This window comes from Centrocercus urophasianus, unplaced genomic scaffold (genome assembly GCF_019232065.1).
Source record: "Centrocercus urophasianus isolate 14NV4802_14NV808 unplaced genomic scaffold, USGS_Curo_1.0 seq_16, whole genome shotgun sequence".
In the NCBI taxonomy this organism is placed as follows: Eukaryota; Metazoa; Chordata; class Aves; order Galliformes; family Phasianidae; genus Centrocercus; species Centrocercus urophasianus.
The window spans coordinates 34763589-34778819 of NW_024884711.1; the positions used below are offsets into that span (position 1 = coordinate 34763589).

The window sequence follows — 15231 nt, forward strand, 5'->3', positions numbered from 1 at the left end:
ATACAATTTCCTAAGAGGAAAACAAAGTTCATGAAGAATGTTGTCACACAGGTAAACTTTTTGTTGCAAAATGTAAATACTGTTCTTGTTCCTAGAGACAAAATTATACCTACCCTAAACATGCTCATTCTAATATCACAGAGCTTACAGCATGCATAATCCTTTAAAAAGCATTTATCAGGAGTAGGAAATACTTGCATCTAAATACCATTTCACCGTAACTTAAATAATCTTTAAATAATCTTTAAAGCATCTAGATGGTAATTATATAAAAATATCAAACTTTCTCACTAAGGGCATTTAATATATGACAAAAATTCCATGGGTGTACCATTGCATCTACATGTAGTATATACATACAAGACAGATGTCAAGATAAGCATGCACCACTTTCTTCTCTGCTCTTGAACAGTCTCTCAGCCTTATTCAAGTTTCATCAGATAGGAAATATCACATTTCATCTCTACAGTTTAAACAATATCTTTCACATCCCAGTGGATTAACATGCTAACTAGAAATAACCAAGTCCATATTACCAACTCAATTCAATAGACTTTAAAAATCTAACAGTAAAACTGCAATTTGAAAAGTCATGCTAACCATAAAGTTCAGAAATCTACAGAAAATACAGAGTATACAGAAAATATACAGAAATTACAAAATATAGGCCATTTTAGCTTATTTACTTTTATTAGTTAAATAATTCTTTACTCCCTGGGTCTTGGCCAACAGAAGCTGTAAAACCCACAGCACTTTTCTTTTTTTGTTAACAGATAGGAAATAAGGTCACAGCCTTCTCAAAAATGGTCTTCTGTAAATATGTTGCACACACTGAATGCAAGACTGCTGTTGCGGACAACGCAACCATTTGGCTTGAGAATGCCAGTAGCATCTGTGTTTCAGAAATAAATCCACTGCCATTCCTATGCTACTGCAAACTGCCTTGCCTAATATAATGGCACTGGACACAAGGACATACACTACACCCATATATCTTACAGTATGTGAGAAATGCACTGGTGCCTTACCTTTTCTTAGCTGTATACTGAGCCTCTTGCCTATCTTTTTGGTGTTATACCCGCTGTTTGCAGTGGAGGTGAGAACTTTCTGAGGCGATGGTGCCAGGCCCGATGGTGGTTTCCCTGATGAACTCACACTATGAGGTAGCTGCGAGTAGGACTCGGTCTGATCAGACTGGTTACCCGCTCTAGACATTCTTTGTAACGTGTGAAGTCCAGAATTGTGAATATTTTTGCTGTCGTTATACTGGGAATCGGGGCTGAACCGATTGGAGTAGTACATGTTCTTCTCGCTTTGGGACAATTGCTCGTACTGTTCTTTATTTGCTGCAGGGACCACATGGAACCAAATGAATGGCGTGCGCATGGCTTGGCGAAACATATGCTGTGCTCTAGGTTTCAAAATGAACAGAAAATTAGCAAATTAGGACTGGCGGACTGCAAGACATTATAAGCATAATTGCTGATGTTAATTAAGCAACATGAGCTGACAGAATAGCAGAAATTGAGGCATAAAGTATAAAACCTGAATCTGTTCATTAGTTTTCTTTGTCTGCCTGTTGCTAACTTTATTGCCTTAGGGTAACACAATGGTTAAATATGTTTAAAAACTAACATTCCAAATACTAAGAAAAGCAAAAATTTTAACCACAATCTTGAAAGGCAGATTGTTCTGTGGAAGGATTGCAACATACTTTTTTGCTTTGAACCTTGATAATTGCTTCTTCAGATACAGTAATCGCAGTGACGACAGAATTATTGGAATGAAAATTACGCTTTATACAAAGACTAGGTCATCAGCAGACATTGGGCACTAGGTCACAATGAGAAATACACCAAAGTCAAAAAGTCTCCTCAGGCTTACATTTTGATTCAGAATCTCAGTGGAGACAAGGTACTTTTTACCATATGGTTAAGGGGTCATGTTCCAATAACGGATAAAGATATAAAGAAAGCATTTCAAATCACTGTTAAAGTACAGGACAATCAGCCTGAATGATATTCTTCTCACTCTCAACATATGTAGCATGTTTAAAATCAGACATTTTCTGCATATCTCTTTTCTGCTTTCTACTTTAATTATCTGTGTGTGACATACAAACTGATTTCAGTGTTAAAAGTCTTTCTCGTTTACTCCTTCAGGATTCTACCAACTTCAGACTTCCATTACACAAAAATTTACCATGTCTTAAACTTATCCAGAAACTTTCTCTATACAGTCCCTTTAGTTTCAACACATAAAACTATAATTATTTTTAAGATGTTAAAAAATAAAGCCTCTCTGTTCTTTGTATATATTGAACATAATGTATTGCAAGTATAAAAGCAAAAATCATGTGGGAACTTTATGATAAACAGTTTATCAGTGTAAGAAGTCGAAGTCCGTAATGTTCAAAACCACAGCAAAAAGAATCAAATGGGAACTGTGTATATTCTAATGACAACAGCTATCTTGAATTTTTGTACTATGGCTACACTGGTCCAAATCAAGCTTAGATGATTTTTACTTAAATACTGTATTGCCCCAGACTACTGCATGGTGCACTGCTAACAATTATATAACAAAATGGATCATGCAGTAAGCAAACTTACTGTTCAAATCTCCTATTCCGAAGGTCCCCATCGTTAATCCTGACAATACAATCATTCTCACAAAAAAGATTTTCTTGTTCAGCTTTTCCACCTTTCTCCAGTCGCTTTACTAGCAGCCCCAGGGTTCTGGAACATTAAGATTACAAATGATTACAGTTCCAAGAGTTTGCAGTATATAACATCATACTGACAGTATTTAATCATAATCATAACAGAAACTAAATTTTAAAACATCTTCACCTGGGCACAGGATACCAACTTTTCAAATAATTTACAAGCATTACCTGAATTATTATCCATTATCCATGAAACAGAGACCCTAGGTGAAACAAGCATGTCATTTAAGACTATCAATGAGTATGAGGACAGCAGATCTATTCTTGAAAAAGGCATAGATATCTGAAGAGTAGAACTTAGCACCAAGAAGTTCCATGCACATCTTTTGTTAATGGTTAACTGAAGTTGAACGAATTCAACTTAAAAACTCAATTTCTGAATTAGCAAAGATTATGACAGCCATTCATTACTGCTCCTGTGCAAGTGAAATGTGGGGTCATCTCACGCATTTATTGTAAGCCTTAACTTTTCTTACAAGACAGCAAAGAGGAAACTAAAAATAAAAACATAAATGTCATTTTTAATTCAGTGTATTATCTTAGATGAATTGGTTCAGTAATAAACAATTACCATTTGATAGCTTCTGTGCAGTGAGTTGACCACCTCTGCCTTAGTGCTTATGTACAGTGTCATCTTGCTGACATTCAGAGAGAGAAAATACAAATAAATATTCAGCCCAAATTATGAAATGGATCCTGAAGAGGGAATTTCTGAAGTACTGGTAGGACTGTCTGAAAAGTCAGTCCTATTTCAATAAATGAACTCCTGTTTTGAGGAAGAATTAAATCTTCAGGATTATTCTTGCACCAACACTGAATTCTGTTTTGTTTCTTCGTTTCTTTGTTTTAAATATCAGCTTTACAGGGTGTATTAGAGGGTCAAATTCACAGCATACAAGGCAGCCCTTAGCTGCGTGACAGGAATTGCAAGATTACAATATGCCTTTTAGAACAAAAATTACAATAAACATAGCACTGCAGTTCACAAATACCTCAAAGAAAATAAGTGGTCAGTGATGACTAAATGGACTCCTTATGATTCAAAAATTAGATATGTACTTGAGCACTTCATCAAATGGGTCAGAATAGCAAAATTAACTTTAACTTTGTCTTCCACTTTAAATCCTAAATATCTCAAGATAGCACCAACATATGCCTGCAAGACATTTATTTTACAGAACAGTCATGCTTTCTCTTTACAAGCCAGATGAAGGAGTAAAAGAAACAATTTTTTTAGTATTTCCACTTTGGAAACTTCTAGAGACGTTAAGGCATGATGCTGAAAGAATCTGTACATGTAAACAGACTCTGAGAAAAACAACATAAATCATTTTGACAACACAAATCATCAAACTAAGCCTGAATTAGACAATAACATTTAACTGATACTATTCTGTCTTCAACTGATACCGTGTATTTTACAAACATACAGCATACTGCAAGCCTAATCTTCAGCCTCCAGAGGTCCCATAAGTGGCAAACCTTCAACACCCTCATTTGGTTCCCAATGGACCGCTGGGGTGCAGCCACTGATGCTAACTGTGATAGGGATTGACTTTAGCTCAGCTGTAACAATTAGCAATCTGTTTCTTTGCAATAACAGTGGCAAACACAATGACCAGAAACATTCCATCAAGTTGAAGTATCATTCCTATAGAATCCAAGCATTTCAGAAAATATTTGGAAAACAAAACAGGTACTGGTGTGTATCTAGTCCTATCCTTCCCCATTCCACTTTGATACGCTCTGGGTTTGGAAAATTCCACTTTTTGTAGATTCCTTTCAACAACCCCACATCTCCCTTAAAAAATAGTGTTTTTCCAAAGTAAAAACCTAGCTAGTAGTCACCTACATAGGAAAACACTTTATTTTTTGGATATGATCTGGGAAGTACTGTTGAGATGGTTTTAGGTGGTTTACTGTTTGCCATTCCCACAAATAGTTTGTAACAGTTTGCATGAAATAAAAAATCTTAGAGTCCATAACAACCGAACATGAGCTTAATGATCATGTTGTGCTGTAATAATTGTGTTAACATTTGTTATTTGTTGAGAAATTGTCACAGGAAGTGAAACACAGAAGAAAATGTTAAAATAGTTGTCCCTTTTTACTTCCATTCACTGCTATAAGCCTTGAGTACAATCTCAGGCTTTTTTTTTTTTTTTGACAACAAAAATTCTAGAAAACAAAACTTAAAGCATTATGTTTTTAGTTTCAGAAAGAACTAACATAATATTTACGAATGTCAACGATAAAAGTATGTCCATTTCTCTAAGAAAAAGACAAATATATGTATGACTTAACTACATTCATTTTATCAGAATTACAGCTTTGATACATTTAAAATGGATGTTTAGAATAGAAATTTGCTATGTTTTCACATGTAAACTGTTGAATTTCTCTGCATAGACAATGTGGGTAGAGCCCACAGTGTGAAGTTATTGAAAATGTATCTCTAAAAGGGAAAGAGCAGTTAAAAATCAGAAGTGAGAAGATTATACTTGAGAGAAAAGCACCACAATATTTGAAGGAGGAGAGGCAAGGACTGTGTCTGCTCTTCCTTTCCTCTTACTTCATACCCAATGGCAGTTCCATGTGGGTGTGCCCACTATAATGCCCACAGAATTCATAATTTGGAAGTGTACATAATGGTTACATGACAACATACATAGTAACTGCAAAAGACCTTTTGTTTGTATGGCTGTAGATCAGAAATCTCAAGATATTATCATAGTAGATATCAAAACATTTTACATAAACTACAATACTCAAAGTTAACGTTGTGGCAATTATTCACTATGTAAAATGCTATGATTACTTCATTGCAACATCTGTACATACTTATGAATAGAAGGCAATTGGCCTATTAATGGCTTTTGCATAACATTTTTCTAGAAATATAACTTTCTACTAATTTGCATCTTGAAGTAATATTAATAAATTATTAATGCAAGACATCTTTATGCATGGTTTCTCATTTCTTAAATTTAATTCACCTACCTGCATCCTTGAACCTAGTAGAAATCATACTAATCTTTAACCAGTGGTAACGTAACACATAAGTGAGCTACCACTCAAAACTGCAAATAATCTCATTAAACAAAGGCTATGAATTCTCTTAATGCAAGATTGCACATCTCAGACACAACATATGGTGTTCATGAGAAATTTTCTTTCTAACAGATGTTAGAGCTAGCCTAACTGAGGACACTAAGAACAGATTCAAGGCTGGATGAAGGCCTGTCTCAAATCTTAAACCAGGATCTTCAGAATGCCCAAATTCTGATTTATTTATTTTTAAAGAGACATATGGAAAAAAGTTCCGTTTAGACACCGTTCTGTAAATGATCTCTTGAACTTGGCTTAGGTGAGTAAATTGTCCTAGAACTTGTAGAAATGTACATACCTGAAAATTTTAGTAACAAAATTTTGTGCACTATTTCTTCAGCGTATGATTGTCAGATGTTGGAATTTTACTCCCAAAAAGGCATTACTGGAACTCACGTTTGCTATTGCATTGAGCGCAGATAAATGGCGTGGATCTGATACAGTAAACAAAACTAATTGGATTTTTTCCTTGCCACGTGGTACCAGCACTAACACCAATAAGTTGAGAGGCAGCTCTGCTATAGTTTCAGTACTACCTTTCCTATATCAGGAAAGCTACAAATTTTGAAAGGCTGCAAATAAATCTAGTTTAAAATACCAAAACCAATATTGACATATATAAATGTATCTGTGTTTGAACACAACAATGTAGCACACAAATATATGGATGCATTTGTATTTGCTTAATCTTTTCAGTTCAAGTCAGTAAATACATTCTGCAACGTAAGTTGTGGAGTTAAATGTATGAACTTCTGCACTCTGCAAACACATAGCAAAGCTGCAACCCTACAGGAACAACAATTCTAACTGGAAATTTGGTAGCTGTGCTGTTTTATGCTAGCATTAACTGATATGGGGATAGAACGGAAACAGTACTGAAGTACACAGATCTATCTTAGTATTTGTTTTAAATACATAATTGGGAATGTAAACAGCTTAGATAATATTAGCATTTGCACCACTGTATTTCCACAAGGTTCATTACTCTAATTATACAATTAAAATAAACTCAGCTACATGAGTTAACATTTCAGTTCTAAATACAAATTACAACCAGTGATAAAACTGAGAAATAAGTGGCAAGTGTTTTATTGACATCTAAATTGCCTGAGTTTTTCTGAGTAGTTCTTTGAAATTGTGAACTCCCCACATGCCACCCAGCTGTATGGAAATGATGATAATTTGTCATAATAAAAACTGACAGTGTAAATACATAAGAGTATTAAAAATATGATTTTGAACATCCAGAAAACCATTCAACCATCGATGCCCATTGCACATACACGCTGAAGTTATTTACCTATTACCTACAAACTAACTAATATAATCAAATCAGACAGAACAGAAAATAACCAATTTAGATGTCTATGTAAAATCACTAGCATGAAAAGGCAAAAATTCGATTAAGGGACAAAAATAATGATTGGTTTAAAAGCAGATGCGTAGCAGCTTCCCACAAACCAGGCAACGCTGAGAGAGCTCTGAGGTACGGGAACAACAACAGTGCCAATTTCCCGAGAGCAGAGGGTCTGAGTCGCAAATCAGCTTGTTTGTTCAAGATAAATTATAATGGCTGCTCAATGCTAAATTGCACATAAACTTCTTTGCACAACATTTACGTCACCGAGCGACAGCAGGGCACTCGAATAACTTTATCAGCTTTCATGCCTGAACTCCGGAATCAATTTCCAATCTTTGGCAACCACTCCTCAACATCTCAGCTTGAATACTACTTCAAATTAAGTTTATGTAACTTTTAAAAGGATGAGATCAGACAAAGAAAGCCTTGAATTCAGCTAAAAGAGTGAGGGAATTTACATTTACTCCACAGGAATCTTTTCCCAATGGCTACTTTTGAAACTTAAAAGGCTGGAAATGCAGAAGAAGAAGTTAACACGTACTTAATAGACGATCAAATACAATAGGATTGTTAGAAAGACACCTTGAAGGTGGCATGAAGGGATCTCAGTGTACACAATAGCCAATTAGATGTGACTTGAATTTTCTTTGTGTTTTGAGAAGAAGAACCAAAGTTTTACAGAGAAATACAAACTCATTCTAGAAATGGCACTTCTACTAAAAGCACGAAAATAAGAGAACTACAGAAGAATGTGTAACAATTTTCTTGTACAGGGATTGTGTATGCATCAATTTTGTAATAGATTTTGTTTTTTACTGTTCAATAAAATTTGTTAACTTTTTGATTTAAACTGACAAGAAAATTCAGTCTCCTATTTTTCGCATCCTTCTCAGACTTCCTTAATATTCTTAATCCGTGTTTTTAGGTTATACATCCTAAATGTCCTAAGTATTTCTAGCTGCCAGATTTTAGAATTATGGTTTATCTTGGATTCCCTGGCATTGTTTTGATAGCAAGGACAACAGGCAAAGCCTCCCAGAATCAGTGCTTTGCACCAAAACAACGTCTGATACTTATTAATGGCAGCGCTTTTCTAGGATTTTCAGGTGAGTATCCAAATCCTTTTCTATCCTGTTTTAATAACATAGACTTTACAGTAGTCTTGGGACTGTGTCTTGGAGCTTTCCCCACTGTTATTCACAGAGATTTCTGATGTTATTTTATATATGCCTTGTGTCAGCTGAACCTCCTTTCAGACAAAAATATGGCAGAAGTTCAGCAACTGTCCAGAGCTTGAGAAGATTCCAAAGATGCCTGAAAGTAGAAAAGACAATCTAATGATAAGTTATGATATAATTATTATTAAGCTTCCAAAACCTGAGTGCTTTCTCTCTGATCACCTAATTTCTTCTGTAGTTTTGCACAGATTGAGAACTTTCTTTCCCTTTAAGCTTGTTCCTATCATTCTTTTCCTCTCTTTTCTTCTCTTTGCCTAAATACTTATGTGTTCACTTTCTGTTTTCTCCTTCTTTCTGCATTCATTTTCATGCCTCCTATTCTGCTTACCATCTCATGTGTACCATTGGAAAAATGTGCAAGCAGATTTTGTAAACAAAACTTTTATCTCAACAAATTTCAAGCCATAAGGTGATGAATATGTATACCCCTCCTCTCTTTTGACAAGGTGAACAAACTGTTACCTAAAGCATATGATCAAAAGGCCAATAAAGGACAGATGGATTTGTAGAGGTAAAAATAGACAGATAATAAGCAAATGAAAGTACGATCATGTCTGCATAAATCAACAGTGCTTTTCTCAGAGAATAACCAAGAGAGTTTTATTTTTTGTTAAGGAAAAAAACCCTCATTTTGCTAGGGGACATAATCAGTAGCATCTAAACAGATACAGAAGAAGACCTTACAAATTTTGTCGAAGATCGAAAGTCAATACAGAAGACAGATTTTACTCCAAATCCAAGCCTTCCACAAAAGAGCCATATATTTTCTCTAAATAAAGCAAGCACATACTTTTTAAATATTTGGGGTGCTTACTTTCTTTTTGGTGGGAGAAGGCCCCTGCTGACTGCATATGTCAGCATATGAAAGAGGAAAATCAGTATGGTTCCACACTTTTAAAATTTATCATTTTAATAACCACTGCTTATATAAGTAACATTTTCAAAATGCCATGAAAGGAACTGGAAGAAAAGAACTGAAAGTACAGGGTAACTGCAGTTGAACATCAAATAGATGAAAAACATGGTGGGCAAATGGAATAGGTTTTATGCTAAGCCACATAATCTATACGATATTTTTTTCTTGGACAATGCTTGAAGTCTTTATTGACTTTAGTTTTGTATACTTATGTTTTTATTGAGCAGATCCCTTGCTCAAATAATTTTTCTCAGTGTAGCAGTGCTTTGCAGCCCGGGAAGGGACAGCCGTGTGCTGGAGTGAGAAATAAGAGGACAGAAGAGCATTGGTCTTCCTCCAAATCTACAATTACACGGAAAGCATGGGAAAAGTGCTTTGTAAACAGTGAGGTCCTCTCCATCTCTGGCTAATCCCCCACTCTCTGAAGCCATGGACAAGCATCTCTTCCCACTGGCTTTTTCAGCTCAGAGTAAACACAGCTCTCTAGAGCAGCAGATACCCCTGCCCCAAATGACGGAGGAAGAAGGAGACAGCTGCTGGGAGAAAGAAACAGTCAAGGTAGGTCAGAGCACTGCTGATGCTGCAACAAAATAAAATTCGCTTCCATCAGTGACAAATCTTTTTTTTCAACACACATAAAAGCTTTGAATCCACCGCTAATTACTATGACAGTAAAGCTATTTTGCTCTGACTATGCTAGTGTTTTGATTAAAGACCTAAACGCTAAATCTCTACCAAAGTAAGCATTAGAGGTGCATACGGTTTAGTGTTATAATCCCCTCAATGATTTTTTTAAAGTAGACTATTTTCTTTGCACTTTTTAGAAAACCATTCCAGCTTTAGTAATTCCAGCTTCTGAGTCAATCAAAACATGTTAATCTTCTCCAAAACCATAATGTTTCAACTTTTTTTGCTGTGTATTTTTAACTCCAACAGATGGGACAATACCAAATATCAAAAGAATAATGATTGTTTTTTCTTCCTCTCTTATCAAGTGCAGATGCAGGAAGCCTCTGGTTTAGACTGCTGATATTTCGGAACATGTGGCTAAAAACAGTCAGTGGGGAAATGCTGCCTAAATATCCACCTGAACTAAAGGGGCAGATTATAATTTATAAGAGCCAGAAGGGAAACATCCTAATACCTCACTTTTCCATGGGATCACGTTACAACCCTGCAATTCTAACTTATTTTAAGCAGAACATTTACATTAGAGGATACAGTCAGAGAACTTGCATTTCTTCCTTTCTTAATCAGTGAGGCTTCCTTTTAAGAAACATTCAACATTCCACATAAACTAAATGCACGCAATACAAGAATTAACATAACGAAGATAAAACATGGCAAGTTATGATTCAATTAAAATCCTACACGATACGTTACCTTCCACCTCGGGCACTGAAAGGCACTACATGGATTCCCAAAGGCCCACCGTCGTTGGAGACTTCTACGAGCTTTACCATATCACTGTGAGACAACGATGAATGAGGGAATGTGAACATGTACCGTGAATGAACCAAAAAACCCCACACAAACACGCACAGAAAAAAAAGAACATTCCAAAAACTACATCATGGTGATGAAAGCATCATTGAATGCTACATACCTGAATAGTAATCTGATGGCATGAAAGGAAATCAATCATTAAAAATAGTTTGATTAATAAAATAAGTGAAAATCAAAGCAACTGATACTTAGTTTGCTGTATCAAAATAAGCATAATCATCATATGGATATTGTTCTATTTCTCCCTTATTATAAATATAAATAAATATTTTGAAACACGTACACAGCTGGAAAGGTGGAGCACAGCCCATAAACCCTAAAGAGGTCTACATACCGAGATGAGAAAATAATGCACGAAGGCCAAGCCTCTCTGTAATTTGGAAGTGACAGATCTGATCAAAAGACACAATCTCAATTCATGACTTATTCCTCTCTCTAGCATTACACACTTTTTCCATGTCTCCTGGCACTGTGTGTATATATGTATACAATGCATACACACATCTTTGAGAAGCTTGTTTCTCTTAAATATACAAATCAAATTTCATCTAGAAATGGAGCAAAGAGCAAGACCAATGCCATGTGATAGCACTAAAAGATTTTCTATTTCCTTCAATAGGCTCTTGATCATACGTGGCACACCACAAAAACTTAATCTGGAATCTGCAAATAACCAGATCACACACTGTCAGGAAGTCAACAAAAATTCTGTAATCTAGTGTGATTTACATTTCTTCCACTTTTTTTTTTTCTTCAAATTTTAAGGTAAGTTTTATGCTTGTTTTATGCCACATTTTGTGTCTGTTTTTAACCTATTTTTTAAATTATGCAATGGAAATTCTCTGTCTCTGTTATCACTGTTTAGACCTACAAAGCACTGAAAGTGTGGGAGAGCTGAGAGACAACAGCCAAAAAAAGTGTTATTCTTCAGCTCTGGACAAGCATTTTAGGATTGATGATATTACAGCACTTGGCAATGTTTCCTATCCCAGTTTATGTATCAGCTAATTTGTTTTCTTCTCACTGTACAGTAAGGCTACATTTTTATTAAATTTCATGCAGAGAGACTCATAGGAATCAAGCAATGTCTCCTTCCCCTGAAGATATTCTAAAAGACATCTATTACTGCTGTTATACCTATGCCACCTATGATCAACTTTCTTTCTGACTTTCCTATTATAGTAAACATACAAACAAGCAAACAAACAAAACAAAAAAACTAAAAAAAAAAACCCAAATTCATGTCATCCTGTGATCCTCCCGGAACTGTCATAAGTGGGAAAACAGCCTAAATAAAAATCCAGTTTTCATAGCCAGACTACACTATTTAACTTGTTCTACTGCTTAAGCAAGTACCTTCCATTTTTTCTCATATATTTATTTATGGCCTATGCACTCATTTTTCTTCTGTTTTTTTTTTTTTGTTTTTTTTTTCCAAAATTACATTCCAAATTCAAATCTTCAACTCTGTAAAATGGAGAACGAAAAGAAATGACCCCTTCCTGAGAGATACTGTTTCAACTCTGCTTCTCACAGATTTTCTCAGGTTTGCACCAAGTATTTCAAACAAACATACAAGGAAGTATGATATCAAAACAGACAAGAAAGAGGCCATGTATGTTGCAAGGCCAATGAGTTAATTAAAAGCAACACCAAGAAGTATTAAATTTGACAGAAATTCCATAAATTCTATTTAGCAAGCATTTTTTGAAATTACAGGAGATTCTGTAAATGGAATGGAGTAAACTCAGCAGGTATTGTTTAATAGATGCCACCATTTGACTATGCAACTTCTGTGACCCCACACGCCTTCTCAAGCAGACTGTGAACAGTTCACAGGTAATAAGATTTTCCCCCTTGAAATTCCTGTCTGTTAATTTATTTGTACTACCACTGACCCAATTCCTTCCACCAAGTTTTCAGAGTTCCATCAAATAAGCATCTTCTTTGAGGCAGAAAATCAGCACTTAGCATCAGCACTTAGAAACATTAAGTGTCCAATGTTTATCCTTGACACGAGATTTTTTAAGTTTCTTAAAAACTGCCTTAAAAGGGTGTGTGAAATAAATTGTTTAAAAACAAACCTACACATGACCTAAAAAAGGCTGCCCTACTTTCTTAAGAGCAGGTCCTGAGGTTTTTGCAAGTCTATGTTCAGTCTCAAAACTCATCATTAAAACAATGTGTTCTGCCAGTAACTTACTCCAGGGAAAAATTGGTATTGCTCTCCAAGCCAGTGTCTGCGTGTCCAACAGGCTCAACTCTGCTGTTGTCCTCCTCTGTTCGATCTTCATCCTAGGTATTAAATAGGATAAAATCTCATTAATCTACGTTTATCAGTTTTGTTTATTGTTATAATGACGGTGTCCCATTTTCAAATTATGGCTGTTACCAAAGTTGAAGTGGAAATATGTGCTTCCACAACTGAAAAAAAAACCTTTTTATTTGCTGCCTGAAATTTTTGTAAATCATTTTCATCACTGCATGCTTTTTTCTAATAATAGTTAGTTTTATATCTTAACTTTGCTGTATGTATAGAAGCTACAGAAGCTATCACAGGCAGTACCTGTTTGGAAGGCACATGAGCTGGGACAGAAAGACAGCTGCCAGCCAGCAGTGTGGGTGCAAACTCCCACAGAGCTCTTTCTGCACTGGTTACTAGGAATTCAGCTAGGCATGAGGCAGCTCACCAAGGTGCTCACAATAGACAAAATTGTGGCTCCTGTAGTTTGACAAACTACCAATACATATTTAAACATTTTTTTTATCACAGGACTTTATTCACAGCATGCCACGAATGGCTGACATCAGGGAGTTACACAAGGCTCTAATGATAACAATTGATTTTGTTTTTAATTTGACTTTCCAAAAAGTATATGCATTATTTACCAAATATAATTTTAATGTCAAGGTTGGTAATGGTGTACTTTCTAGGGTAATTCAAGGACCACCAGTAATGATGATCTACAACCCTTCTTACACCTAAGTTCCTCGTTAGAAGCTTATGGTTTTAATTACTTCTGTGACCAAACCAAAAATAATTCATGTGAACAATAGGATTCAATAGACTTACGTTCTAGAGTCAGAGCAGAAAAATAATACATGATAGGTTATGAGTTCAGCAAACACAGTCAAAAAATATATTAAATTATTGAAGAGATATTAAAGAAAGGCAGAGACACTTGGTAATGTCCTACTGACATTTCCACTGAGAGTCTGGAAAAGCAGGAGGCTGGATGCATCAGGCTTCCATGAGTTGTAGCTACGCCTGTGTGCATCCCGGAGAGCAGCGCACTGCGTGAAGCTGAGCTACCTGAAGACTGATGATCCTGTGTTGTGAGAGGCTTTAATGTGCACTTCTTTGTCATCCATCTCTGCTAAGTACTAGGCAAATAATACATTTCAAAGGTTAACCAGCATCTTGAACCTACCTAGAACTGCATTATGAACGCAAACAACAACTCAAAATAAAATATATTCCATACAGTAAAAGTTGCGTATAAACCCACTGTAAATGATAACCTGTACATTAAGAAACATGTCAATTATGCTTACATTCTGTTCAGTAGCTTCAGGTGAAGCTCTGTATGTACAACCAAGTACAAGGAACAAAGACTAAAAATAAATAAATATTCATATATCCATTTCAATTATAAGGTTAAATGCAGCTTGCAAAAAATATATAGCAAGGAAATCAGAACACTGCAGTTGTTTCCCCTTAAAAAGAGGTGTTACACTCTGTTTCATAGATACTTGTCATGGGTTTCTCATTTCAAAGTGAGGGACACAGGTGATTACAGAGACCTACTTAAGTATTTATATTGCACTGGAACTACAATCTGTAAGTTTAAAGTCAGAGTTACTGAAAAAATGCAATTCTGAATTGCAGATGTACTAAGAGGTCATCCCAAATGCTATTTTGTTACTGCAGCATTTGGGACAATTTTCCATGCTGGCTTTCAAGCAAACACACAAAAAGAACACATTAAGACTGAAATAGCCTCCTACCTATTAGTAGGTATACCTCCACTAACAACAACAAAAAGTCTGTCTTTATGTTGCATTATTTTGGCAAACACGTCTATGTGCTTACAAGAGAAGCATCATTCATCTAGCTCTCCTTGGATCCTATGCATTCACAACCTTCAGTCTCCTCTATGTGTCTGTAAACAAACTTCCCCTTGCCCTATACAGTTTTCAGGGCCCTTATTTGGACTTCCCCTTGGCAGAGTGACTGTAGAAGTCCTCCTGGATTATGCTCCCTGTGCACAACAGTAGCTAAATCCTTGTGGAAATCTTTCTTCCTAGCTCTCTGTCCTTGCTCTCACTCCCAGAAGCTCCCCATGTCAGCTCACACCCAAGCCTCTCCACTTGC

At 35.7% G+C, this 15231-nt stretch overlaps 1 protein-coding gene across 17 annotated transcripts in view; it reads right to left on the reverse strand.

The window, feature by feature from the left end:
- The window catches only part of PARD3 (par-3 family cell polarity regulator), a 426318-nt gene that overhangs the window by 204369 nt on the left and 206718 nt on the right, over positions 1–15231 (reverse strand). For all 17 annotated transcript variants that reach the window (XM_042816950.1, XM_042816944.1, XM_042816943.1 and 14 more), the window contains 4 exons: positions 13060–13151; positions 10734–10817; positions 2613–2738; positions 1029–1411 (listed from right to left, as the gene is read on the reverse strand). In XM_042816950.1, coding sequence (XP_042672884.1) covers positions 1029–1411; positions 2613–2738; positions 10734–10817; positions 13060–13151 — 685 coding nt within the window. The remainder of the gene's footprint in view (positions 1–1028; positions 1412–2612; positions 2739–10733; positions 10818–13059; positions 13152–15231) is intronic.